Source organism: Crocodylus siamensis, chromosome 4, assembly GCF_052110815.1.
Source record: "Crocodylus siamensis isolate JL-2025a chromosome 4, ASM5211081v1, whole genome shotgun sequence".
In the NCBI taxonomy this organism is placed as follows: domain Eukaryota; kingdom Metazoa; phylum Chordata; order Crocodylia; family Crocodylidae; genus Crocodylus; species Crocodylus siamensis.
Genome location: NC_143398.1, coordinates 4,305,928 through 4,332,995, shown reverse-complemented (window position 1 = coordinate 4,332,995; position 27,068 = coordinate 4,305,928). Strand labels below are relative to the sequence as shown.

At 49.7% G+C, this 27,068-nt stretch overlaps 1 protein-coding gene and 1 long non-coding RNA gene across 5 annotated transcripts in view; one reads left to right on the top strand and one right to left on the bottom strand.

The window, feature by feature from the left end:
- Positions 1-1,031: 1,031 nt before the first annotated feature.
- Positions 1,032-19,468, top strand: LOC149865426 (uncharacterized). 2 transcript variants are annotated; one of them, XR_016441692.1, is made up of 5 exons: positions 1,032-2,205; positions 5,876-6,063; positions 7,803-8,008; positions 18,324-18,455; positions 19,335-19,468. It is a non-coding gene; the product is annotated as an uncharacterized LOC149865426 (long non-coding RNA). The 2 variants fall into 2 exon arrangements; XR_016441693.1 differs by lacking the exon at positions 1,032-2,205 and adding an exon at positions 2,283-2,690.
- Positions 13,603-27,068, bottom strand: part of LOC149865423 (uncharacterized) — an 87,132-nt gene continuing 73,666 nt past the window's right edge. For 2 of the 3 annotated variants that reach the window (XM_090041509.1, XM_090041508.1), the window contains exons 2-5: positions 26,767-26,955; positions 22,753-22,839; positions 21,568-21,930; positions 19,338-19,846 (exon numbers count right to left, since the gene is read on the bottom strand). In XM_090041509.1, the coding sequence (XP_089897635.1) occupies positions 19,407-19,846; positions 21,568-21,930; positions 22,753-22,839; positions 26,767-26,955 (1,079 nt within the window). In that variant the 3' untranslated portion in view covers positions 19,338-19,406. Of the gene's footprint in view, positions 14,547-16,036; positions 16,773-19,319; positions 19,847-21,567; positions 21,931-22,752; positions 22,840-26,766; positions 26,956-27,068 lie in introns of those variants that run through there. The other variant, XM_090041510.1, reaches the window with a different exon arrangement.

Sequence of the window (27,068 nt, the reverse complement as noted above, 5' to 3'; positions counted from 1 at the left end):
AGGAAAACCATTGTTGAATGCAGATGCATAACATGAGGAACAAAAGACTTTAAAAAACCTGAGGGGGAAAATGATCTGTATCTTCAAAGAAGCAAGTGTTTCTAAGGTCACAAGTTCATGTCCACGGGGCACTCAGAATTTTTCTTTGCTCATATCAGAGGCATGGGAAGGAAGAAGGAGGGCTGTTTCCTGCAGGCAAAGGAGGAGGAAGGAGCTCCTGTCTCCTCTTATCCTTATTGTTCTGCAGCAGAGATGGTCTCGATGAGGATCAGAGCTTTGTTGCAGCGAGAAATCTGTCCTGAAAGGCCAAGCTTTGCAGAACCAGCTGGCAGCTGCAGGGCACAGTCAGCCAGTGATCTGCCCAGAGGTCCTTTCCCCTACTGCGGCCTTGCCTGGGATCCCAGCTGTCCCCCTTCTCCTCCTGTTGGTCCAAGAGCCACTGGTGTTGTTTGCACACTGCAGGGGCTAGAATTCAGAGGGGCCGGACTGCATCCATGGCTGGACTTTGCAATGGCAAAAACGTGGCTGCATGCCAGCTGTGCAACAGTGAGCAAAACTCGGACCTGGTGGCTCTGCTGCAGCAGAGGAGACGGAAATAGAGTCCAGGGGCCGAGCACAACACTGTGAGATACAAAACTTCTGGCCAAGCTTTGTTTTGGCCTAGGCACTTGGCAGGTCAACTCACCCTGCAGGTCAACTTCCCAACAGGAAACATCAAGAGCGGGAAAGGCCTTGCTTATCATGCTATGTAGAAATTTTACTAACAGTTAAACTCCTATAGCAGACTCAGCCTCTAAGGACAGGCTGGTACAAGATCGTAAATAATAGTGTAGCAGGCTCAGTGCTTCGAGGACAGGCTGATAAGGCACAGGCCTCGTCACCTTGAAGTATGAAGCAGAGATACAGCCCCCCCCATTAGTTAACACGCAGCCAAAAACCAGTTTTGAAACAATGAAGAGTTTTCCCGCACCGACCTAACATCTTGTTTTCCTTCACAGTGGAAAATCCCCACCTGCGCACACATCTTGTCTGTAGACTATAAATCGCCTCTAACAGTTTTATTCGGGGCCTCGGAGTTCGCTCAGGGTGCCCAGCATGCTGAATACATTTTGAGACAGACAGCGACTCTGTGTCTTTGGGACCAGCTCGGCGGGGGGTCACGAACTCCTCAACAACTTGGCGCCCACGAAGGGACCCCTTGCGTGCTGACTCGGCCGCTCGTCGTTTGGACCAACCTCCCAGCCGGCATGGGTGAGTCTGTCACCAGTCGGAGGGCTCGGTCCGGCCGTCGGGGAAGTGGGGCCCGCCGTGAGGGGTGGCTGTTCCCAGGAATTTATAGACCAGAGTGCTTCAGTCTCGGGAGGACGGGACAATCGGCTGCAAACGTCCCACCGGGATCTCCTTTAGGGAGGCTTCTCCAGGTTTGGGGAGAAGGGGATCTGCCGGTGCAGTCTGGCACGGGCAGGAAGCGCGCTCGCATTTTGTGAACGCAGGAGTGGCCTGTCTTAACTCAACAAGGTGCTCCGGATAAACAGTGGCCAAAATTTGGCTCATTCGATCGATCTCGTTTGGCATTCCTTCGAATGGAATTGGTAGCTTTAAAACTCAACAGCTGGATTATTGGTACCTGTGGGCTGAACTGGCCGAAAAAGCCCCAAAACTGGTTCTTTACTCTCCCACTCCACCTCCTTGTGATCCTCCGGTTTCAGTCTCTGTGGAGTCTGAAGCCGGACCTGAGCCTCTCCACCCTGCTCCGCCTGTCCCCGGCCAACCCCTGCCCCGACGAGAGCGCTGCAGCTCCCGCGGCGTCAGCGCCGGCTCCGGGCTCCGGGCTCCCTGCCTCCAGAGGCTTTTCTTCGGTCTGGACCCGGAGCCGGGGTCCTGTGGGGGAGGCATTTCCCCCCAGCCAGGGGAAAGAGCACCCGAATGCGGTGGTTCAGGCTCCTTTGCGAACCTCCCCGGTCCTGTTTGTGGGTGGTGGGGGCAGCTTCCAGGTTCGCCCTACTCTAACTCATGTGCCTTTCACCCGAGGGGACCTCCTCATTTTGCACCAACAAACCCCCTCTTTTCGGGAGAAACCTGATGAAGTAGGACGGCAGCCAAGACATACGTTCGTCTTGATGTAGATAAACCAGAGCACGTGCCTTCGCCGGTATCAGCCTTTGTAAACCAGAGTGCTCCCGATATCCAGGAGCATTTCTGCAGGTATACTCCAGGGTGGGAAGGAAAGAGTATGTTAGAGATAAGAAACATAGCAAGCTATGTGTTTGATGGGAGAAAGGAGAGGGAAAGAAAGGAAGATTTTAAGCTCGTAGCTGCAGTGGTTGAGGGAGCGATGCACAGCGTGTCAGGAAGAGGACGGACCAGGGGAAGGGGCCAGGGAGGGTTTCAACGGAGGGGGTTAGGTCAGAGAAACCAGGGCGAGGGGTGGTCCACAGTTCAGAGGGCCGGCGAGGTATGTTCCCCCTGTAAACAACCCGGACACTTCAAACGCGAGTGTCCCCGGAGGAAGGGGATGAGCATCGGAGCCATCTCGGAACGGGGGCCCCTCCGGACCAGTGACGCCAGGAGCCGGTGTCAAAGACTACTCGCAGGAAAGAAGGACTCAGTGCCCCGACTGACCACCCTCACCCGTCTGCCCTGCAGTAACTACAAATTGCAATAAGAGCGACCCTGTTGCCTCAGTTCAGGTAGGAGAGCAACGATGTGATTGTTTAATTGACACCGGCGCTACTGTGTCTATGTTATCTACACTCCTGAGCGTGCAGGTCCAGCTGAGGAAGGAACGGAGATGTGACGGGAGTGGGGGGGATTGTTCAAAACCCGCAGGAGTGCCCCTGCTCGAGTCCCAGTGGGACCCTTGTCGTGTGAGCACTCCTTTTTGTTGCCTGCCTGGGCTCCTATGAATTTATTAGGACGAGACTTACTGTGTAAGCCCAGGGCCCCTCTGCGCTGCAGTCCGGAGGGAATAACTAGAATTACCAATTGCCAAACTGCTTATTTCGCCGGGGCGTTGGCCTCGGGGGGGGAGAGAGAAATTTCCCGGTGGAACGACAACGATTGCCGGCCACACTGTGGGGCTGGGAGGCCACCGATGCAGGACTGCTGAAGTCTGCCGCGCCGGCTGTTATTCAAACCACGGGGGGAGTCCCGCCTCGCGTGCCTCAGTATCCGCTGAATAAAGAAGCAGAAGAAGGTTTGCAGCCCCTTATAGATGAATACATCAGGAAAGGGATTTTAGTGGAGCGTCAGTCTCCTTGCAATGCCCCCGTGTTACCAGTCAGGAAACCTAAACTAGGAAAGGCTGGCGAGCCTGTTTATCATTTTGTGCAAGACTTATGTGCTACAAATGATTATGTGTTTCCCAGAGCTGCCGTAGCTCCTAACCCTGCCACTACTGTTACCTCCATCCCGCGGTGGGCCACTCGATTCACAGTAACTGATTTGTGTGCTGCCTTCTTTTCAATCCCAGTTGCAGCCCAGTCTCAATATCTTTTTGCCTTCACTTGGAAAAGAAAACAACATTTAACCTGGACACGACTTCCCCAAGGATACACCGAGAGTCCTACTATCTTCAGCCAAATCCTGACGAGAGACTTACAAGGTATCATACTTACCTCGGATACAGTGCTTGTACAGTATGTAGATGACCTACTACTAGCATCACGGACTCAGGTAAGCTGCCGGACGGACACTTTAAGACTATTAGAAGGATTAGCTAAAAGAGGACATAAAGTACCCCCAGGAAAATTACAGTATTGCCAAAAGAAGGTTACATACCTGGGGCCTGTGATCTCGGACTGCGGGAATTGTCTGATGAAAGGGTAAAGGCTATAAAAGACTTGCCAAAGCCCACCACTAAGAGGCATATGTGAGCCTTTATAGGAGCGGCTGGATTTTGCCGGCCGTGGACCCCTGCTTACGGAGAGATGGTTACGCCTCTGGTAGAGACCGCTCGGCAGGGAGAACCTGAAGTGGGTCACTGGCCCCCCGAGCTAGACCATGCTTTTCACCAAGTTAAACACCAGCTATCACAAGCCCCTGCTCTAGGACTCCCCAACTACGAGAAGCCATTTGTGTTGTTCGTCCACGAGAGACGGGGAGTAGCTTCAGGAGTCCTTACCCAGAAACTGGGACCTCAGCTATGCCCAAACGCTTATTACTCTGCCGCCTTAGATCCAGTGGCAAAAGGGGCAGTCAGCTGTCTGTGCGCCATTGCAGCGGCAGCACTGCTTGTTGAGCGATCGAAAGAGCTAGTCATGGGGTACCCCCTCGAAGTCAGGGTTCCTCATGAAGTTGAAGCCCTAATGACTAAAGAAAAGACTCAAGCCTTCTCTCACCAGCGTCTAGCCCGGTATGAAGTGACTCTGCTAGCTGCCGGAAATGTGCGCATCTCACGCTGCACGAGCCTCAACCCGGCCTCGCTTTTGCCTCATCCCGAGGATGGAGAGCCACATCATGAACGCTGCACCGTTGTGCGCATGATGGAAAAGCCCCGAGACGACCTCACTGGTGTGCCCCTGAACAATCCTGACTTAGTCTTCTATGTGGATGGGTCCTCCTACATAGACGCTGGAGTTCGTCGGACTGGGTATGCAGTCGTCACTAACCTCAACATCGTTGAAGCAAAGCCCTTATCCCCCCGGCTGAGTACACAAGCAGCTGAACTGATTGCTTTAACTCGTGCATGTGAACTGGCAACCGGGATGACTTTAAACATATACACTGACAGTCGGTATGCATTTGGGATTTGCCACTCCACCGGGCAATTATGGAAGCAGTGAGGCTTCATTACTTCTTCTGGAGCAAAGATTGCAAACTCCACTCAGGTTTCTGAGCTCCTGGAAGCCATCCAGAAACCCAGACAGAGAGCCGTAATACATGTCGCCGCACACACCGGTGGGAGCACACCTGAGGCTAAAGGAAATGAGCGGGCGGATGCTGCTGCCAAAGCTGCTGCTCAGCAACCCCTGAGTCTCAACGTCCTTGCTCCTGTGTGGGAGACACCCAGAGCCTTGGAAGTGTGCAAAGGAGAAGAAGACTGGAAACGTCTCTATGGGGCTTATTCAAAAGATGGACTGTGGTACACTAGCGATGACCGCCCCATCTTGCCTAAAACATTACAGCGGCCCCTGTGCCAAATAGTCCATAGGCAAGGTCATTATGGAGCAACTGCCATAGCTGAAACCATTCTCCGAGTTTGGTTTGCCCCTGGGATCCATGCAGCGGCTAAACAAGTGACCAGCGTCTGCCCCGCTTGCCCAGCGTTCAACTCTGGCCCAGAGAGAAAAGCCCCAGCTGGGGGCCGACCTTGGGCATATCAACCATTTGAGAGACTGCAAATAGACTTCGTCAAACTTCCCCGGTGCCGAGGATACAGATATGCCTCAGTAGTGCGAGATCAGCTCACCCATTGGGTGGAGGCGTTTCCTGCCACCCATGCCTCTCATCAGCAAGTCGCTCATGCACTTCTAAAGGACATTATTCCGCGGTTTGGCATACCTCAAGTCATTGACTCAGATCAAGGAGGTCACTTCACCTCCCAGGTCTTACAAACAATTTACACAGGGTTGGGAATCACTAGGCAGCTTCGCACCCCTTATCACCCTCAGTCATCTGGAGGGGTGGAAAGGGCAAATCGGACTCTAAAAACCCTTCTAGGCAAAGTGTGTTCGGAAACTCAGCTTAAGTGGCCCAAGGCATTGCCCCTTGCACTGTTTGCTATGCGAAACGCGCCTAGAGCTGATGTTAAGATATCTCCCTATGAGCTTTTATTTAGTCATCCACCCCCCCAGTACCCATGGTTTCCTTCCTCCAAAAACAGGATTGCTAGCGGGGGGATGAGAATTTAACCCATTATGTGATTTCTTTGCAGCTTACTTCTCTACAGTGCCGTGCTGCCGTACAGCAACCTGTACCCTTTGATTGCGAGATACACCCCTTCAGTCCCGGCGACTATGTGTGGGTCCGTGTTATGCGACAGAAAAGTTGCCTAGAGCCAACGTGGGAAGGACCATGCAGTCTTACCCAGTTCGCAGAAGTCTATCCTGGCACCTAGCTTGGGTATACTAACACCAAACAAGTTCGGGACAAAGTTAATCAAGTCCCGCCTAAAGGGGCTTCCACTGTCATGTACAGGTCCAATGCTTCCCCAGGTCAATGTAAGCTGTATGGGTATTACACTAATAGCAATGAAATTTGGTGTGCAGACCCCACCACAGAGGCAAGTCAAGCTTACATCCAAAGTAAAACTACTAACCCTGGGGAACAATCATTCTATTTCAAAAGCGGAATGGGGACCTCAGTTTGGCGAGTGTCGTCCCCTAAATTACCAGCTGTCAATCCTCACCAAAATGTAGAATGGCCTCACAACGCTCTTGTGAAAATGACCAATTCCTACGCAAGTAACTTAAACTTCTCAAACTGCCGGGTGTGTACTCGACTACCCAAGCATCCAAGCGTGGTATTCCTCTCATCGGTCTTGGCCTTGGTTCATTCAATTATTCTTCTATTAGCAAGAGCACCCATAATGACAGCAAATGGTACTATGAGTACTGGTTCCTTAATGAAGTAATCTTCCCTCAAGCTTCTGTGTGCTATTACAAGCCATGTCTTGGTAGTTTTGCTGTGTTTGTAGGAAATACCACAGCAGGTGCTTGTAATATAACAGTAACCCTACACTCATCCTCTCTGGGTTGGCACGGTAATGGACCTGTACATGCGGGGCATTATTGGATTTGTGGGAGAATTGCATTTAAGCATTTGCCACCCACCTGGTGTGGCACGTGCACCCTGGGCGTAGTGATCCCAGACATGACACTTCACCCGAACACATCGCTTCAGGGATGGCACCGAAACCGCCCACATCGGTTCCGATGAGGAACAGGCCTCAACCCTCTTGTTGAGCGACCTACCTCGTTCCATTCCTTTGCCCGATGGTTCATACCTTGGCTAGATGTTTCTGAACTCGAAAAGGCTCTTGTAAACCTTTCAGCCTCCCTAGAAGTATTAGCTAATAACACCGCAGATGCCTTAACCCGACTGCAAACTGAAGTAACTCAAATTTCTCATATTACTTTGCAAAATCGCCTAGCTTTAGACCTACTTCTTGCTAATCAAGGCGGGGTATGTACTCTAGTCAATGATACCTGCTGCACCTATGTAGATGAATCAGGAAAGGTATTGGAGGATATTCATAAGATCCAGAACATGGCTAGTCAATTCCACGCCATAACCACAGAGAACACCTCTTGGGATATACAAGATGCACGGGATCTCCTAACATCCTGGTTCCCCGGATTACGATGGGCTCACAAACTCATTGTTATTATCGTTGCTCTTGGGTGTTTTTTTATTCTAATCTGTTGTTGTATTCAATGTATTGGAACCCAACCTGCTGTATTAGCCACATGTTGTAGATGTACTATGCATAACATAGAAGAATGTGTTGAAATGTCTAAAGCTGAAATATTAGAGTGCCAGAAGCGTTTAGATGCCAAATATAGTAGAAAGTGATCCCGGCCTTTGAAGGCCAGGATCAAAGGGAGGAATTGTAGAAATTTTACTAACAGTTAAACTCCTATAGCAGACTCAGCCTCTAAGGACAGGCTGGTACAAGATCATAAATAATAGTGTAGCAGGCTCAGTGCTTCGAGGACAGGCTGATAAGACACAGGCCTCGTCGCCTTGAAGTGTGAAGCAGAGATACAACCCCCCCTCCATTACTTAACACGCAGCCAAAAACCAGTTTTGAAACAATTAAGTTTTCCCGCACTGACCTAACATCTTGTTTTCCTTCACAGTGGAAAATCCCCACCTGCGCACGCATCTTGTCTGTAGACTATAAATCGCCTCTAACAGTTTTATTTGGGGCCTCTGAGTTCGCTCAGGGCGCCCAGCATGCTGAATACATTTTGAGACAGACAGCGACTCTGTGTCTTTGGGAACAGCTCCGCAAGGGGTCACAAACTCCTCAACAGCTATTGCATTATGCAGCAATTAACACAAGGTAAGATGCATTTCCCAGTCTCAGAGCATCTGCTTATTATCAAGGAGCAACTGGATCAATGGTCGGGGGGGACAGTCCCCGCACATCAGATCAAATACGGGTTGGCAACAACTGCACCCCACCATGGGGAAAGTTAATCTCTGGATCCTGGCATTTCCCCCTTCTCCCAACAGCAAAGTGAATGAATGAGCAGCAGTGCTCTAAGGTTTTGGCGCCATGGGCCAGATAGCTGGGCCAAATCAGGCTGTGGAGCCTGGCATCACCCCCTTCCTATCCCATGCACAGGGATTAGGTCCTGGGGGCCCGGCACCATCTCTTCCTACTGCCTACATGCGGAGATTGGGTTCTGGAGGGTTGGTACCACCCTCTCCTTTCCATTGCATGCTGGGATTGGGTTCCCCTGCCCAGCCCCATGTGCTGGGATCATCACCACATCCAGCACACAGGGTCCTGGGTTCCCAGTGGGTCCAGAGATAGGGCAGCAGGAGAGCAGTGCCATTGCACTCTCATCACCAAATTTCCAGCCCCATGGGGAGCCCTGTGGGCCTGAGGACGGCATCACAGACTAGAGTTGAGCATCCCTGCTTAAGAGGATGCAGGCAAGAACACACGGGCACCTAACAGTGTTCACAATTCAATGCCTTCGGAGAATCAGACACCAATCAAGCAGGAGTTTGGTGGCAAAAGAGTCACTCAAGTAGCTTCTCCTTACCTGTCACTATCCAAGCATTGTGATTCCTACTTTCCCAAGTGAACAAAGAGGAGAAGTGGATGCTGCTTGATTTTTTTCCTGCCCCCCTCTCCTTTCCTAATGTTTCATAGTTTCATAGTTAGTACGGTCGGAAGGGACCTGAGCAGATCATCTAGTCCGACCCCCTGCCATGGCAGGAAAGAGTACTGGGGTCAAACAACCCCAGCAAGGTGTTCATCTAACCTCCTCTTAAACACCCCCCGGGTAGGAGCCTGCACCACTTCTCTTGGAAGCTGGTTCCAGATCCTAGCTGTCCTGACCGTGAAGTAGCGCCTCCTGATGTCTGAATCTCCCCTCTGCCAGCTTGTGACCGTTATTCCTGGTCACTCCTGGCGGTGCTCGGGGGAACAGGGACCCCCCCAGTGCCTGCTGGTCCCCCCTGACTAGTTTGTAACAGGCCACTAGATCCCCCTCAGCCTTCTCTTGTGGAGGCTGAACAGGTTCAGGTCCTGTCGCCTCCCCTCATAGGGCCTGCCCTGCTGCCCCCGACCATGCGAGTGGCCTCCTCTGGCCCCTCTCCATGCTGTCCACATCCCTCCTGAAGTGTGGCGCCCAGAACTGGACGCAGGACTCCAGCTGCGGCCTGACCAGTGCCGCGTAGAGGAGGAGGATCACCTCCCCAGACCTGCTCGAGATGCATCTGTGGGTGCAGGACAAGGTGCGGTCGGCCTTCCTGACCACGTCCCCACACTGCCGGCCCATGTTCATTTTGGAGTCAATGATGACTCCAAGATCCTTTTCCACCTCTGTGCTGACAAGAAGGGAGTCCCCCAACCTGTAGGTATGGTGCTGGTTCTTCCTGCCCAGGTGCATCACTTTGCACTTGTTGGTGTTGGATCCCATCCTGTTCTCATCCACCCACCCTTGTAACCTGTCTAGGTCTGACTGCAAAAATGTGTTGACACCAGGCAGCTTTGTAGCACTGGGTTAAATTTTTTCAAGATGCAAGCGCTGGGAAGTCAGTGGAACTGCTCCTATTTACACAAGCAGAGAACTTGAATTTCCTATTTATTCAGTGAGGATTTTCAACAGATGGTGGTACTGATTTAAGAGCAGGCTGAGGCTCCCAGGAGACTGGCTGGTGTCAGGGAACAGCATGAACCCTTTTTATCAGAAACGCATCCATTACAGGAAGCATTAAGGTTCACTCAGTAGTATCCCAAGGAGTTCCTACAATGTCGTTTCAGCATGAATAATATTTGGGTTGATTTTTCTATCCACAAAACAGAACAAGCCTTTGGAAGCAATAGTTAGATGCGGCCAAAGCCTCCCATTGCCAGCTTCTGCCACATTTGCATACACTCTGGTTCTGCAGCGAAAGATTAGACCTCTTGATCCCTTGAAACTCTTGTGACATCTGATTTTAACACCCCCCCAAGCCATTCCCAGCAATGATAAAACCCAGTTACAGTGTTCTGCAGAAGTGATGATTAAACCCAGTGGCTTCCTTCCTTTCTTTTCTTTTCTTTTCTTTTTTTAACTTAACGCAATATCACCAAATACGCAAGTACCTCTAAAAAACAGCGTCTATTTTTTGCCCTTGCAGGTGCCTCAAGCTAATAGGGAAGAAATGCACTTTTCCCTGGACCTCATAGCTTAGCAGACTTTGGAGAGTCCACTCCATAAATATTACCAAAGCGATGTATGTAGCAGGGGCGCCTTGAGAATCTTTCAAGGGAGCCCTGCACTGTGAGGTGGGCAAACATAATTCAGATGATAAACCCAGAGATTTCAAATAGAAATCCACCACATTAAAAGCATTCTGCCCTGTTGAGGGCTTCCTGAGTTCTTTGCAACAGAAGAATTGCTCTATTATCTTTTCTGTCATCATAAACCACATGAAAACTAAGCTGACATTTTCTAAGGGGTGCCTCAAGTCTAAAAAGCTTGAGAACCAGTGCCCTAGACCACTGGTCTCCAAACTTTTTTGATCGTGCACCCCTATCAGTAGAAGATTTTTGAGCACGCACCCCCAATATATGTATATTTCTATAAATATAAATAAAGGTTCTAATATTTTCTTGTTGCACCCCAATGGATCATCTTGCACGCACCCCACTTGGGAGACCACTGCCCTAGACAACCTGGAACCTGCTTGGTGAGGGCTGCTAGAAAAGGAAGACAAAGTCCATCATCAGTATTATCAAATTGGGAGGTCGCAGACAGATAAGGCACCTGGGCTGGGAGTCTTCCATGAAAGGGGCTTTCCCTTTCCACCTCCCCTGGTCTGAACGAGCCGGTAGGAGGAGGGAGGTACCTGCCTGTTTGCCACCTTGGTTAATTTGTTGGGTGAAGGTTGTCCCAGATGTATTTCAGCAACTCTGGTGGCACACGCGCCAATGCCTAGAGCTGGGTTAGGTTGATGCATATTGGTATGCTTTCTCGTTAGGTGGGGCACGCTGCCACACTTCAAAAGAAACACAGTAACCAACTTGGCTCGTACCTGTCTGACTAAATTAAGACTCCAGCCATGGGAGATGCCTTCACTTGCTCCTGCGGTCTTGGAACTCATTCAACTGTTGCGTGCCGCATTCAGTATTTTCCATGATCAGTGGGTTTGAAGCCAAGCTCGAGATCTGAACACGGGGAAGTTTGCTCCCAGCCTCTTCAGTCTTCTTTATCCAGCGTGAGAAAGGCACCGTCTCCTGGTCTGGAGCTGCTGTCTACTGGCCCAGCCAATGCCCCGTTGCATGTTTCAGGCTGGATTCTTGTCCCTTCTATTAGGCATCGTAGTGGCACTTGGGCATCTAAACGCAATCCTACTTCAAGCTGCTTGGGTCCCTGGCAAGCTGCTAACACATCTATTTGTGTAACACACCTTCCTCCAAGCTATTTATTTAGTGTATGTGGTTTCAGCATATTGTTTCAGCCATTTTAAGGCGATGCCCTCACCTCTGTGAAGAGCTTAAAGGCCTCCAGGTAGCATAGTAAATGGACACGAGTCAACAGTGTCTGAGTTGTATGACTAATTCATCCAAAGCAACGAGGAAGTAGATGACAACTCAGCCAGTTTCTACATTCGTGGTGTTTCAGAGACTAGGAGTGGGTGGCACAGGATTGCACGTAGGTGCCTGAGTACTACTGAGGCAAGCATATTTTTGGTAGTATCTTTTGTTCCCAGTGACCTCTTCTTCCTAAGTGTCTATAAAACATCACATCCTCTCCAAGGAGCCTACCACCTCCAACTCTCTGGCTGACATATGCAACTCCAAATATGCAACACGACAATGCAAGGAGACCTCAGACAGACTGAGAAACCATAGTCTTTATCTCACCTGCTCCAAAAGGGGTGATGTCTAAGTACCACTAAGACACCTCCTCGCTAGAGGCGGTATATAACGATCGAGGCAAACTGAAGATACGAGACACCCACTGTACAGACCATTTAATCTATGCAGACGACCTGCGCATAACAGCCCAAAACACTGGCTTTGACCATGTTGAAAAATCCCTAAGCGAGGCACTAAACACCCTAACCTCATACTACGTTGAAGACCAATTACGCGACAACCCAGTGAAAACACAAGTATGTGCCTTCCATCTGAAAAACCCTGAGGCCAACCACCAGCTCAACATTACATGGTCTGGGACTCCAGTATCGCACTGTCCAAGCCCAGTTTACCTTGGGGTCACCCTCAATCAAGCTCTCTCGTACAAAGAACACATCGTGAAGACAAAAGCAAAGGTGAGCAGTCGTAATAACAGTTGGTATAAGTTCACCGACTCAAAATGGGGAGCTAGCCCCTCAACCCTCCAAACCACTGCTCTAGCTCTCAGCTTCTCCTCTGCTGAGCGTGCATGCCCTGCGTGGGAGAGATCCATACATGCTAAGTACCTTGATCCCATTGTGAATGTTAGTTGTCAATGCATCACAAAATGTCTGAAGCCTACTAGCCTAAGCAGTGCATACCGGCTGGCTGGCATCGGTCCATCTGACATCAGAATAGCCATGGTCAGCAGGATAGGACAATCAAGACAAACCGAAGATGTGAGACACCCAGTGTACAACCATGCCACAGTGTACAAGCGCCTGAAATCACCAGCACCCAGCCTCTTGATGCCGCACCCAAGGAGACACGACTACAGATGTGGAACAAGAGTCTGAAGAAAATACCTGAAAGTGGAAAAATAGACATTCCAGCAGCCGAGTTCTCATCGCCAGGAGCTGACGAACTACGGCAAAGGTGGGGATGTCTCAACCGCCTATGCACTGGAGTCGGACGCTCCAAGGAGCTAATGAAGAAGTGGGGCTATCCCATTGCTTCAACCACCCGTGACGGTGGCACAGCCCCTCAGACTATGCAACACCTGCTGCAATGCCAGCTGCTCAAAGGCACACGTACAGTGAAAGATCTTGCAAAATACAATAAAGAGCACAAGCATGTGTAACAAAATGGTCAAACATGGTGCAGAGACACAAGCAGAAGAAGACCTCGTGGCTGGAAGAGGACTTAGCTCTTGCTCTTCATTTGTAAAATATGCTGATGATCGTTGCTCTGATTGAGCTCTGACTGCACCAGCAGTATCTTTGCCAAATAAGCTATGCCCTGGTTGGCTGCAGGGAAATCAGTGGCAACATAACTACATCTTTAGGTAGTCACATCCACACCAGCCCCTAACAGAGGCATACTGCACCACGGTGAACTGGAGCATCCACCAGGCACGTACTGGTCTGCACCCTGCTTTCCAGGGGTGCAGTGCAGTAGGGTAGGGGCTCCCAGGGCAGACCTGTGGCTGTACAACTACCACGGTGCAAATGCTGCTGGTTGTAGACAGGCCAAGTTCTTTGGGTAGAGATGATACTTTTTATTAGATCAACTGAGTTGACAGCTGTTGGGACAAGGTACAGATGCAGAGGGATGTACTGGACAGATGCTGCTCTCAGCTGTTCCTGGTGACTGTCACCCTTGGGCTTGGTGTCTGACAGGAGCACATACTCTAATGCTTGCTTTTGAACTGAGTTGGCAGGTCTTGTGTGCCAGTCTGTTGAGTTAGCCCATTATTTCCAATGAGAACATAAGAGCTGGGTCAGACCATAGGGTCCATCTTGCCCAGTCTCATGTGTCACATGGGGGCAGAGAGCGGAGGCTGGAAGGGAGAGTGACCTGGGTATGTCCAGGGTTTTTCCACTGTTTCTCTCTCCCTGGCAGCCTCCAGCATTGAAGGTCTAGGAAGGGCTGATTATGAGGCCGTGCCCCTCACCCCCATGCTCAATAGCTCCTGATGCCCCTTTCCTCCAAGCATGTGTCCAGTGCCTTTGTGAATCGGGCTAAATGCTCTGCTTCCACCACGCCTGGTGGCAACGCTTTAATTCCACGCTGAGTGAAAAATTCTCTCGAGAGATGTCAGAAAAGGGCAAAGACTAACGGGGGCTGATCCCTTGTGTATAAAAACATTTATTAGCTTATGTTCAAAGCACTCTGTTTATATTGCACAGCGTGAGGAAAAGGCCTGGTCGCCGTGACGGGCACTGAAATGGGAAATATGAACTCCTCGTGTTGCGCTGCCCAGCCTCTGGTCACCTCTGTAATAGGACGACGTGGCGTTGTTGACATCCAAGGGGAAATCAGTCTTCTGGAAAGACCTGCCCCGTGCAAACATCTGGGATCGGGCTGTAAAGTGCCTGTGTAAGATCCCTGGGCAAAGTGTTGTGGCTGACCCCAGATCACCAGATGTGGCTCCGGCAGGTCCTCTTCCTCCTGAAGCTCAGGACGTTGCTGGTAGCAGTTGAAGAATATCTTTTCCCCTCCACCCCCCAAGACATTTCACTTCATAAGCTAACGCCACCTGAAAGAACAAAGGGCAAAGGTCAGAGATCCAAGAGGAGCGAGACGGGGGCAAGAAGGCAGCTGGTCAACTGCTGGATGAAAGAAAAGACTGGTTTAATCAAGGGGTTGGTCTGCCCATGAACTTCTGCGAAGTCATTGAGGAGTAGCAGCAGGGACGGGTGATCAGACTGGATGCCCTTCTTCAGGGCACTTGGAAGGTACGAGGGGAGATGACTTGCTGGTGCTTTACCGGGGCAGCACTGCCTGACCCGGAGACCTCGTGCCCCATCCGCTGATCCGCCTTACTCACCAAAAGTGACCTTCTTCGTAACTAAAGGGAACAAGCCATAAAGCGTCTTCCTCCTGAGGTCCCTTCCAACCCTAATTTTCTATGATTCCCCAGATAACATAACTCCCCTATCTCACTGAGAGAATAAATGAAGTGGATTGTGACATACCATCACCTAAGCCCACCTCATGTACGCAGTTTCTTCACCCCCTAAGCCTCCATTCTCTTCCTTCTAGAGATAAGGAAGAGAATGAGTAAGCTTAAGTGTAAACTCATCTCCTTTCCCTCCCCAGGATCTATCTCCCAGGACCTTGTCCAGTCTAGCTTTAAATGACCTAGCAGTGTTTTCAGAGAGAGGCTGCTTCACCCATTCACAGACCTGTCACTAGTCAGTAAACTTCCTTTATTGTCTGGGTCAACCTCCATCCTCACCTTTTTCAAACTACCTTCCATTTATTGCAGGAGATGTCTTTTTCTTCCTTATTTTAAATGTGCAAATGAAGTTACTTTTAAAAAATCCAAGTGGACACAGTAAGGAATTACAGCATGCACATGATGTACAGCGTCTACACATGATGCTTTAATGTACATTAGCCTAAGTTTATGAGTATTAAGGGCACGCATCTACATATGCATGCCCTTAATGCATGGTAAAAATGGTGAATTTAGGCTATTTGCACCTAAATTCGATACCTGCAAATGCAGACGTCAAATTTAAGCATGAGTAGTTAAAGCGCATTAACATAAGTATAGATGCGTTAAAGTGCATTAATACTACATGTGGACTGACTTGGGACTAACTTTAGCCCCAAGTCAGTCCACACACGGCTTTAATACACTTGAACACCTGCATGTGTAGATGCCTGCCTAAACCCACTTAATGCGCATTAAGCTAATGTGCATTAAATTTTGGCACACTTAAATGCACGTGTAGGCACATCCACAATATATAAAATCCTGCATGTATAAAGGCCTTTTTTTTAGAAGCACAAACCACCATCAACACTGGTTGCTGCTGGCTGGGACTGCAGGACTGAGCTTCTGTATAAATCAAGCCTATGAAGAGGTGTGATAACACAGCTGGTCAAAAGGGGCAGCAGTGACTCTTAGCTGCTGTCAGGCCACAAGTGGGACTATGCTGCTACAGCCAGCATAGCTTCCTTAGTAGCTCCATCCCAGTTACACTACTGAGTCTACAGAGTAGCTGTATTGCAACTCACCTTTCTCTTCTCTTTATTTGGACTGTGTTCTTCCCTACCGGCTCACCAGTCACTTCTTCTCCTGCCTTCTTTCCATGGTATATAACAGACCACCTGAGACACTTCTGAACCCTCCACAGCTTTGTTTCTTTTTCTCTTTGAAAGCACCAGTGCAGTAAAATAAGAATGAAAAGATGTGCCCAGAATATCTAAGTGATCTCTTACAGGTACCAGGAGAATTAGTAGATTCTGAGCTCAGGTTGAAGGGCAGCAAACAGAGCAGCCATGCAGAAAATTTGTAGGGCTTCTCCCACCCTTTCACCATGATGGCAAGATGGGAAGCCAGGTCTTGCAAATACTTGCCATTGTTTAAAAATAAAGCTGTATTTTCAGTCAGGAGTTGAATGGATGGCACGTGGTGACTGACCAGTTGGAGCCTAATGCAGGTGGAGTGCATGTCTTCAAAGCATCAAGGATACTTCCCCCTTTCAAGTATAGTGGATAACAGTGATTTCGTTAAGGGCCTCAGCCAGTGGGCGTCACACAAGACGCCATCATCTCTGTCCTTTCAGTCAGGTGTTCTAGGTCGTTTTGATGGTCTTCTGGGAGCATTTCTTCCCGTTGTTCTATGATTTCACAGACATTCATAGACGTTTGCGCTGGAAGGGACCCCGGAGGATCATCGAGTCCAGCCCCCATGATGTTCCTCCATGTACTAATTGGGATGTCTTCTTGAGGAAATGCAAACTGATGCCTCCTGCAGGTGCAAAAGAAAACATTAATGAGATCAGAGAACGTGAGCGACCACGTTGCTAATGGCTTCACCTGTGCTGCCTGCGTGCTGCAGCGTGGCCCGGGGATACAGAACATCAACTTGGGCCGTTCCAGTACAGAGTGGCTATTCTGGATTATACCCCCTAGAGTGTGTTTATACATGCAAATAACCTGGGAGTTTACTCTAAAGTAAAGCACATCCAAGTAAAATCTCTTGGGCATGCGTGTACATGTGTAAGGATGCAGAACCAGATTTCCTGCCCCTAGCAGCAGACTGCTCCCACTCCCTGAAGCCCTGCACTGAGCCCCTGCAGCAGCCAGTAGGAACTCTAGGCTCCCCCTGGGTGCTAGCCCAGGGGCTGGCAGGCACCATGAGGGCAGGAGACAGCTGTCTCCTGGCCAGGGCTAGGACATTGCTCCCTGCCCTTGGGAGCTGCCTGCTGCTGGGGCTGACTCCACTACTGGAGCCCATGCAGGACAGTGTCCCCCTCCCCCAGCAACAGGGACCTCCCAGCTTCTGCTCCATGATTGTGGGCTGGGAGATCCTTATCTCTCAGTTCTGTGGTCATGGGCCTGGTGTTGGGAGATCCTTCTCTCCCAGTGCCAGCCCCATGACTGAGGAGCTGAGGAGCTGGCACTGGGAGAGAAGAATCTCCCAGCCCTGGTCCTGCGACTGCAGGACTCATGCTGGGAGATAAGGATCTCACAGCCCCTTGATTGCAAAGCAGGGGCTGGGAGCTCCCTCTGCCAGGGCAGGGGGACATTGTCCCCGCCTGGGCTCCGATGGCAGAGCCCACCCTGGTAGCAGGCAGCTCCCAGGGGCAGGGAACAATCTTCCGCCCTCTGCTGCCTGTCTGACCTGGAGCAAATGTGCTGCTGGTCAGGCATCTACATGTGCGCAACTGTGCAGTAAGTAATCTTGAATAAATTTGCTACTTGCAAATGTGTGCAGGTAGCAAATTTACTCACCATTAGCACCAATTACTGCGCAGTAAGCAACTGCATGTGTAGACAGTGACACTTACTGTGCAGTAATTAGCTCTAAAGCAGATATGCCTTCTACACAATCCCAAAAATTACAGAGCCAGAGGGGTGGGGAGAGGCCTTCCTGAGAATCTGGCTCTTAGAAATTGGAGACCTACTTGCAAGGTCGATACCACTGATGGTCTCTTCGAGAAGTGCCAATCTCGGTAATGTATCAAAGAGTGTTTCATCCTGGCTGCTTTCAGATGACACACACAGCAGGGCTTCTTCCCCACTTCCCTCTGATGATAGCATCACGATCTAGGGAGCTTGCTCACTCATGAGAGCTTGATGATATTGGGGCTAAATCTTTCCTTCTCGGTTTCTGCCTGTTATCTCCAGTGATACCCTGAGTATAACCCTGCAAATTTCTCCTCCCTCTTACATGCAGCATCCTTCAAATAAGAGTTATTGCCAATTAATTAAACTTCCTACTAAGCTACTGGTGGTTTGATGATCCTTTACAGCTTGCTTAATGAAATCCTACCCCGGATTTGGGTCTGTTTTGCAGATGTAAGTGTTGGCACTTGACATGGAGCCTCCATCCGCGCTGACAATATTCTGACCAGATCGGCCCATCCTGATGAGGAGGCCAACAAACCCAAATGCTTAGATGCTTCCACAACAGTGTTTAGTCATACAGGTAAATGCCAGCTCAGCCCATGGAAGTAGAACAAAGATCTTTTGAATAAATCAGGTCTTTGGCCTTTCTTTTTAAATGAATCCTCACATCAGCTTATGTGAATCTGATTGCTCTCCTGAGTTCTTCCCAAGTGCTCTTCAACATAATGTATAATCCGTGACTAGGGCTCCTTTTCTTTTTTCAAAAAATAAATTAAAAACCATAGACTACTGTTAGAAAAGGAAATTATAATTAGAAGAGATGGACCTAGAGTTACAAACAAAGGCCATCCCTTTTAATGGCATCAGGTCAATGCTCGCCTCTATGTAGAAGGTAAGCAGATGTAACCCGTTCACCACTAAAGTTCCATGTAAGCCCTATTTTGAGGATGCAATGGGCACATCTACATGTACGCTTTAATGCACATTAACCTATCTTAATGCACATTAAAGTGTCACCAAGAAAATGTGCACTCTTGCTAATGCGCATTAAAATAGGCTAATGCGCCTTCCTCTAGTACCTCACAATGGAGGTACTAAATTTAATGTTCATTACCACAAGCGCATTAATGAGCATGTAGACATGCCCAGTCAGAACTTATGGGATGCCTGGGGCCTTGGGACAGCCCTTTGTACAGGAAAGAAATTCACTTATCAGGACTTACTGGCAGTTCAAGTGATCTGTCTCAGTTACAGCCTCACTTGTCTGTAATGATGAATGATTGGGCGTTTTCCAAGCTGCCTAAAGGATTGAGAGGCACAGCTCTCACTGAAGTGAATGGGTACGGCATGTCTCAATTCCCAACATGGCTTTGAATTGTCAGGCCACCTGCGCTCTGCAGTTTGCCTGTGTTGCATCTTTGCAGGACATGCTAGTAATACTTACCTTTGTTTTTTCCAGGCACAATATAACCCAACAGCTACAATCAGCAACACCAGTGGAAACACTGCAAGGAACAAACATTTCTCAGATTTAGAAAAGTAAGATCAATGAACTGATGCGATCCCAACACGTAATAGTCCAGTTGCCTGGCCACATCTCTAGATAGAAAGATGCCAGAAACACCCCATCCCATTTGAACGAGGACTGCACTGTGCCCTTCCTGCTCTGGTTGGACCCAGGTTCACTTGTGAACCAGAGGAGAGAAGGGTTTATCAAATTGCCAGTCCTGCTTTCTCCAGTCCATTGGATCTTCTTACCTGGGAGGTCTCCCATGCAAATACTGAACAGACCTTGTACTGCTTCATTGGAGGCTTGAGATGCAATCCCAGCTCCAGATAAATTTGACTTCAGGCACTTAAACATCAACACAAAACCCCCGGACAACCCTCTTCCTTCCCACATATAAGTGACAGCCCCCCATAGAGCAGAATAATGCTTACCCGTAGAAGCAATCATGACCTGGGTGAAACCTGGGGACGAATGCAAGAGAGAAGAGGTTACACCTCCGCACAGCCAGTGAGTTTATTACCTCCGTACTTGTGATGGCCAGATCCAAAAAAATTAACAAGCAATAAAGATGTGCTTCTTGGAGGCATTTTGGAACTTTTGTCTAACATGAAGGTAACCCGCAAACGTAGCGTGTAGCTGTGTGTAGGACTGACCAGGCCTCAAAGACAAAGCTCTAGCTGTGAAATTAGCTGACCTAATAGTTCTTTCTCGCTCAGAATTTAGCCTTCATGATGATAAAAACGATTCAACTGCCCAGCTTATCCAGGACATTTCAAGAAAGGACATCTCAAAAAAGCCTAGCCAGAGAGTTTGAAAGGGCTGGATTTAGGCGGGGTAATGTTCATTTCAAACCTGAAGATGTTGTGTTGCAATCTGCTTATTGGATAAACCCAGGCTTGGGCAGTAACTTATTATAATAATTTCTAACACCTTTTAACCCCGTAGGATAACAGCTATAAAGCAATATTATGAATGGCTATGTAACTAAAATTAGCATAATTAGACTATAAAAGAACACACGCGTCATAGTAACCCTGGGGAAGGACGGAGCAGGAGGGTCACTGCTGTCCCGTACCCCACGGGTCTCTCTTACTCCCTGTGAGAGCGAGGACCAGATCCTGACTGCGGGGCTTCCACCGGTATCCTTCAGGCAGCCCAGTCCAGAGACGTCTGACTTGGCTGAATCAACCTGCCGTTTATCTTCTAACCGAGGGACGACCGGCAAGTTACTGACCACGTGGGAACTCTTGGTTAATTTCTTTATCTGTTTGATTATCACTGTCAATTTTAATCTGTATTGTTATGTTGTCTGCTTATTAGCTTAACCTTTTTATTAACTATTATATATGCAAACTATATCTTTTGTTGTCATCAGTAAAATTCATTCCTTTTTGTAAGTGAAACTTGTCATTTCTTTCCTTTCCAACGTCACCTCCTCGATCCCGAACCAAAAAGCCCAGTGGCTAATAAAGTCGCAGTGCTCAGTCAGTCTGCAACTAAATTGATATACTCACAGTGCGCAGCTGGCCTGTGACACATGCTGCCTACATGGTCGGCAAGCTGCAGAACAGCATTTGACACCAGCAAAACCCAACGTGATGCTATATGGCTGCCCTTATCAGCCTGAGTCACAAGGCAAAGGGCTGCCTGAGGCCTTGGCCTAAGGGCCTGTTTTGCCCTCGGACTCTGTATTAAGGTAAAGGACAACTTGAGGCCAGGTTGGGTCTAGTTTTTACGTGAGCACTTGGGGCAAACAATGCCTTTTCCCAGAGCACAGGACAAGGGTGCAGGGATTCCTTCTAGTGTCCCGGGGCCAGGAGACCACCCAATAATGTTGGCCAGCCATGGGGAGGGGATGCCACTGAGCTCCTGGAAAGGTGTAGCTGAGAGGTGCCCTCTGCTCAGGCATCATGTGAGTTGGACAGCCCTTCCCTAACAGTAACACCATTTAATGCAATCCATTCTGTTAATGGATTAAGATAAGCTGGAAGAAAATATTCAAGCTGAAATAAACTTCAGTTAACCTGGACTAGTGGATGCAGATAAGGTCACACAGACGGGACACTGTGTACAGTCTCTGACTCAGCAGCACTGAAATGGTTAAGCAAGGTGCTTGGCACAGAGAATTAGCGATTAATTCTGCCCAGCATTGACATTACTTAGGATCTGGTTAATGGCAAACCTTCAGTGTTGGGAGCGGCTGCTGTGGGTAGCTGTGTTTGGTCTTCGGTGGTCGGGCTGACGGATGCTGCTGTTGACTCGTCTCTGTCTGTTGTAAATGTATCTGGGGACGACGGTTCGTTAGTCCCCCCCCAGGAGGTGTGTGTGTCCTGGCTGGCTGTTGTAGATGGCTGCGTTATGCCTTCTGTGGTTGGGTTCGTGGACACCTGGGTCGACCGGATCGCCGTGGCTGTGGTCACAAGTGTTTCCAGAGAAGATGTGTCAGCGGTGGGTTGCGATGTGGGACCTGCCAGCGGTGAGGTGGTCTCCCTTCCACAGGACGATGTTGAAGCCAGGCCTGGGTCTGCGGTGACCTCTGGAGTGACTAGGTGTTCAGATGGTATAAAAGCTTTGAATTTTATAATTATTTCTATCATTCATTTCTACTAGTACAATGCTAACAGAGCCCTTTTGGGTGGCCTGGATAGTCTCCTAACCACCAAATAAGCCGCTTAACACAGGAGGGAATTCAGTCGGGTGTCGGCTGGCTGAGTGATGGGCCATCCATCTCTGATGGGCAACAAGAGGCTTAATAGCTATGCAATATTGGACAGTATGTTCAATTATATTTTAAAAACATGATTCAGTCAGTCTTTCACGTGGTTCTGCAGCAGGGTCTAGCACCTCGCAGCCAGGATCAGGCCCTATGGAGGCTGTACGTACACCTGAACAATTTACTAAGACCCAGCAGCTGCACTGAACACGCAGAGGGCAGGCAGGCGAGGATGAAACGGCAGAGAACAGAGCTCAGTTCATAGCCATGTTTTGCACCTATGATTTTAATGCCCGGCCATAATTTGGCACCAGGAACTGTGGCCTGATTTTCAACAAGCCCCTCTGAAAAAGGGGACCCAGGTGCCTAACCTTATGTACGCAGCTTTGAAAAGCCTGGCCTACGTCTAGGTGGTGGAAGCTCCATCCTTGGAGGTTTTTAAGACCCGGCTAGACAAAACCGTGGCTGGGATGATGTAGTTGGGGCTGTGAATTGCAGCCATAATGGTTTGGGAGATGTAAGCCTCCACTGTTGCAAAGAGATGAAGCATGATAGACTTTGATGAGCTGCTCTGATTAACATCAGCTGAAAATCTGGGCCACGGTATCCAATGGAAACATCCCCCCGCCCGGGATTTCAGTCTCAATTCCTCACCTTGGCTGGTAGGACTGGTCTCCTCTGGGATGGGGGCTGATGTTGTCGGTTTAGGGCTGGGTGTTGAAGGTGGTAAAGCAGGGTCCCCTTTTGAAAGAAGACACAACAATAATGCAATAGGGAAGTACAACCCCTTGCCTTTCCATAGCACCCCTCCAGCCATTCCCGAGAAGGGTTCAGTACCATCTGGTTAATTCATCAGTCCCGGCATTGGCAATGGTGACTAATCACCAGTATCCCATTTCATATTTTAACGAGATCCCTGCTGCATGCTATATGGAGATGCCGCAAAGGAGTTTTTGACATTTATAATGAAAAAAAACTATCACCCAAAAATTCCCAGTGCAAATCGCACACGCACTGGCTCGCTGAGAATTGTACAAGCACATGGATAAATGTTTTCGGTGCAATTTCTGACTACAGATGTGTAAGAGTGATGCCTATGGTCCAGCAATTATGGAAGAGGCAAGGATTTCTTGCAGTGATATCTTCTATTGAACCAACTATGTGGTTGAGGTAAAGTTAGGAAAGCTTTCGAATGCCAGACATTCTTCATCCGTGCGACCTTACAAAGCATGCCATGCATTTGAAAGCTTGTCTAGCTTCATCCCAACTTCATAGCTGGTCCGATAAAAGGGATCTCCCTAAGAAACCCTTTCTACTGATGTTCTGAGTACTCACAATGTACCCACCACATGGCGACGACTAAGTAAAATAATCAGTCAAGGATTTTCCTTTCCACCGCAGTGGAGAGTAGTGCTGCAGAATGGAAAAGCTGATTGCTGGTATCCTGAGCCAAGAAAAGCTGAAGCAAGTTCCTTTGTGATTTAGTCTGTGCGTACATTTGGAAGTGACTAATCATTACACTTTAACATGAAGCATGGGCATCGAGTTTCATTTTGGCCTGGACGTATTGGGATTCTTTCCTAAGCAAGAGTTTCCACTCCAGCTGTAGGAGAAAACCCCCGTCAAGGAAACCAGACAGCAGCCCGAGCTGCAAGCTCACACCTGCATGGTTCATCCTGAATCCTCATCTTGAAAAGCGTGACTACTGTATGCTGGGGGCAGCATAGACAGTGGAAATTGGAGCAATTGTTACTCTGGGATATTACTGTCAACACCTAATTTATGTCAGGGAACCAGACTGAGTACAAATTCTTGGCCCTCTTTTACTACAAGAGGGGGATGTGAACAAGCGCGTGCATGCGTGTGTGTGCATGTGAGAATTGGATTGAGTAAAACTTCTTGGCCGTCTTTTGCTAGAAAGTGTGTGTGTGTGAGAAAGAGAGAGAAAGAGACCTGCCAAGCAGGTAGACTGGGCCTTGTGCTTCTATTTTTGCTGCTTCCTGATATAACTTAGCCTGATCATCCCCTGAAAGGGCTGCAAGGCAAATATTTGAGCGGGCATTTCACGAGCAAAGCTGGGTTGGGATATTTGTTTCAGGGAGAAGCTGATTTATATTTTATGTCAATCTTCCACTTGCCTCTGTAAGTTATTTTATTTCTGTACTGGAAGCTGCCCTCGGCCGCTGTCGGGAAGCGCAGTGTGTCAATCTCACGACAGGTCATCCCCGGGTTATTAACTGGATTTCCCTGTACGTGAGGTCACCTTTGTCCATGGCATCAGTCTGATCTAAAATCCACGGTCTCCAGCCAGCTTTGGACTAGTGAGTGCAGAGGAACTCGCGGAGGGGAGATGATTTGCAGAGAAGCAGAACAGGGGTGCTACAGCCTCAGAGAGGGGGGTGCACTGCCAAGTGCCCCTCGCAGCAGCCCACAGCACCGGACCAACTCAGTCTTGCAACACCGAGTGCTTGGCTGGCTGTCGGCATCTTCCTGACACCCAGATGTTGGCTGCTGCCAGAGGCAGGATGGCAAGCCAGAGGAAGAAGGGCTGTAAGCTGGCAGGGCAAATCCTACACCTCTGTGGGGTCTTCCCTGAGGTCACCGAACAAAGCCTGGGGCCTGGGCACCAACATCTGGGAGGGCTTTACATTGCACAGGCAGGATCAGGAGTAGCTCATTAAAATCTAATCGATTCCTTCTAAACTCTTCGCTCCAGAGGTGTGAAGGACCCTCGCCCCCCTTGTCATGCTCTTGATGTTCTGCTACTCAAGCTAGCCTTTGTTCTGCCGTTCTGCTGCCTGTCAGTTGCTCCAGTAATAGCTCCTATTTCACTGCCTGGCAGAGACAGGTTTTATCTCATTCCATAGTTTCATAGTTTCTAGGGTCGGAAGGGACCTGAACAGATCATCTAGTCCGACCCCCTGCCATGGCGGCAAAGGGTACTGGGGTCAAACGACCCCGGCAAGGTGTTCATCTAACCTCCTCTTAAACACCCCCAGGGTAGGAGCCTGCACCACTTCTCTTGGAAGTCGGTCCCAGACCCTAGCCGCCCTGACCGTGAAGTCGCGCCTCCTGATATCTAACCTAAACCTCCCCTCTGCCAGCTTGTGACCGCTATTCCTGGTCACTCCTGGCGGTGCTCGGGGGAACAGTGGCTCCCCCAGTGCCTGCTGGTCCCCCCTGACTAGTCTATAACAGGCCACTAGATCCCCCCTCCGCCTTCTCTTGTGGAGGCTGAACAGGTTCAGGTCCTGTTGCCTCCCCTCATAGGGCCTGCCCTGCTGCCCCCAACCATGCGAGTGGCCTCCTCCGGACCCTCTCCATATTGTCCACGTCCCTCCTGAAGTGCGGCGCCCAGACCTGGACGCAGTCCTCCCGCTGCAGCCTGACCAGCACCGCATAGAGGGGGAGGATCACCTCCCTGGACCTGCTCGAGATGCATCTGTGGGTACACGACAAGGTGCGGTCGGCCTTCCTGACCGCGTCCCCACACTGCCAGCCCATGGTCATCTTGGAGTCAATGATGACTCCAAGATCCTTTTCTGCCTCTGCCCTGACGAGAAGGGAGATCCCCAACCTGTAGGTATGGTGCCGGTTCTTCCTCCCCAGGTGCAGCACCTTGCACTTGTCAGTGTTGAATCCCATCCTGTTCTCATCCGCCCACCCCTGTAACCCGTCTAGGGCCGATTGCAGCCTCTCCCTCCCTTCCAGCGTGCCCACGTCCCCCCACATCTTAGTGTCATCAGCAAATTTGAACAGGGGGCTTTTTACCCCCTCGTCCAAGTCGATGATGAAGATGTTGAACAGTGCGGGCCCGAGGATCAAGCTCTGGGGGACTAACTGGCCTATAGTTTCCCGGATCCTCCTTCCTCCCCTTTTTGAAGATGGGAACCACGTTGGCCTCTTCCAGTCCTCTGGCCCCACACCAGAGCCCCACGAGTGCTCGTACAGCCGTGCCGGGGTCCCGCAATGACTGCAGCCAATTCCCTCAGCACTCGGGGTGGAGATCACCCGGACCGACTGATTTAAGTACATCCAGTCCCTCCAGGAGTTCCCTGACTAAATTCCAATGAAGTTACATTTGTTTTGGCATCAGTCTTAAACTGAATAACGCAGCCCAAGACCTCCAGCATAGTAGTAAATCTTCCGGTTGCTTTTTACTTGGAGAAAAATATGTGCTGTGTGTTGCATGTGATAATGCATGTCACCCTGTGCACCCCCCCCTTTTCAAAATCCTAGTTCCACACATGGGCAGGATGTGGGGCAAGTCCCTTCTTATCCTTTTGCAGGTAGCCTGGTTCTGCAACCCCTACTCAGCCCCATGAGTCATTGCATCCAGGTCCCTGGGACTGCCCGTGAGACCAGTTTCAGTTCAATACATATTGCAGAGCATGGCATTTCATGAAAATTTTGCCGAACCAAACTTGCCTTTGGTGCAAGAGAGCTGGGATGCATTTCAGTCAATGCAGCTGCATCCACACCCCAGAGAAGTCTGACCCCGTATCTTTGCAAGGCAGCACAGCTATATAATGCTCGCTGTCAGCTAACGAAGCATCCATTCTCTCGGTCCTCCTGGCATCATCACCTCCTGACCCTTCCTGCCTTAGCGCTGCTATGGAGAGCCCTGAGCCCAGCTGCATGGCACAGCCATTGAGAGCCATTACTCACGGATGCACTTCAGATTGCTCTCTGTCCAGTGGAGTTTGTTGTCTTTCTGCTCACACTTGATGAGGGTGGATGTCCCCGCTTTCCTTTTGTAACCCTCTTTGCACGTGTACCGCAGCATGGCATTGAGCACGTTGTTAGTGCCCACGTGGATCTCTGCATTCTTGACCTCTTTCGGCATGCCGCAGCTTCCTGGAAGGACCAAAGAGAGGCAAACTCACCTCTGGGCGGTGGCGCCAGCGTTTAAATATCGCCAGCTCACTTAAAGCAGCGATGTGTGTCCACCACTGCCGTCTGCTGGGTGC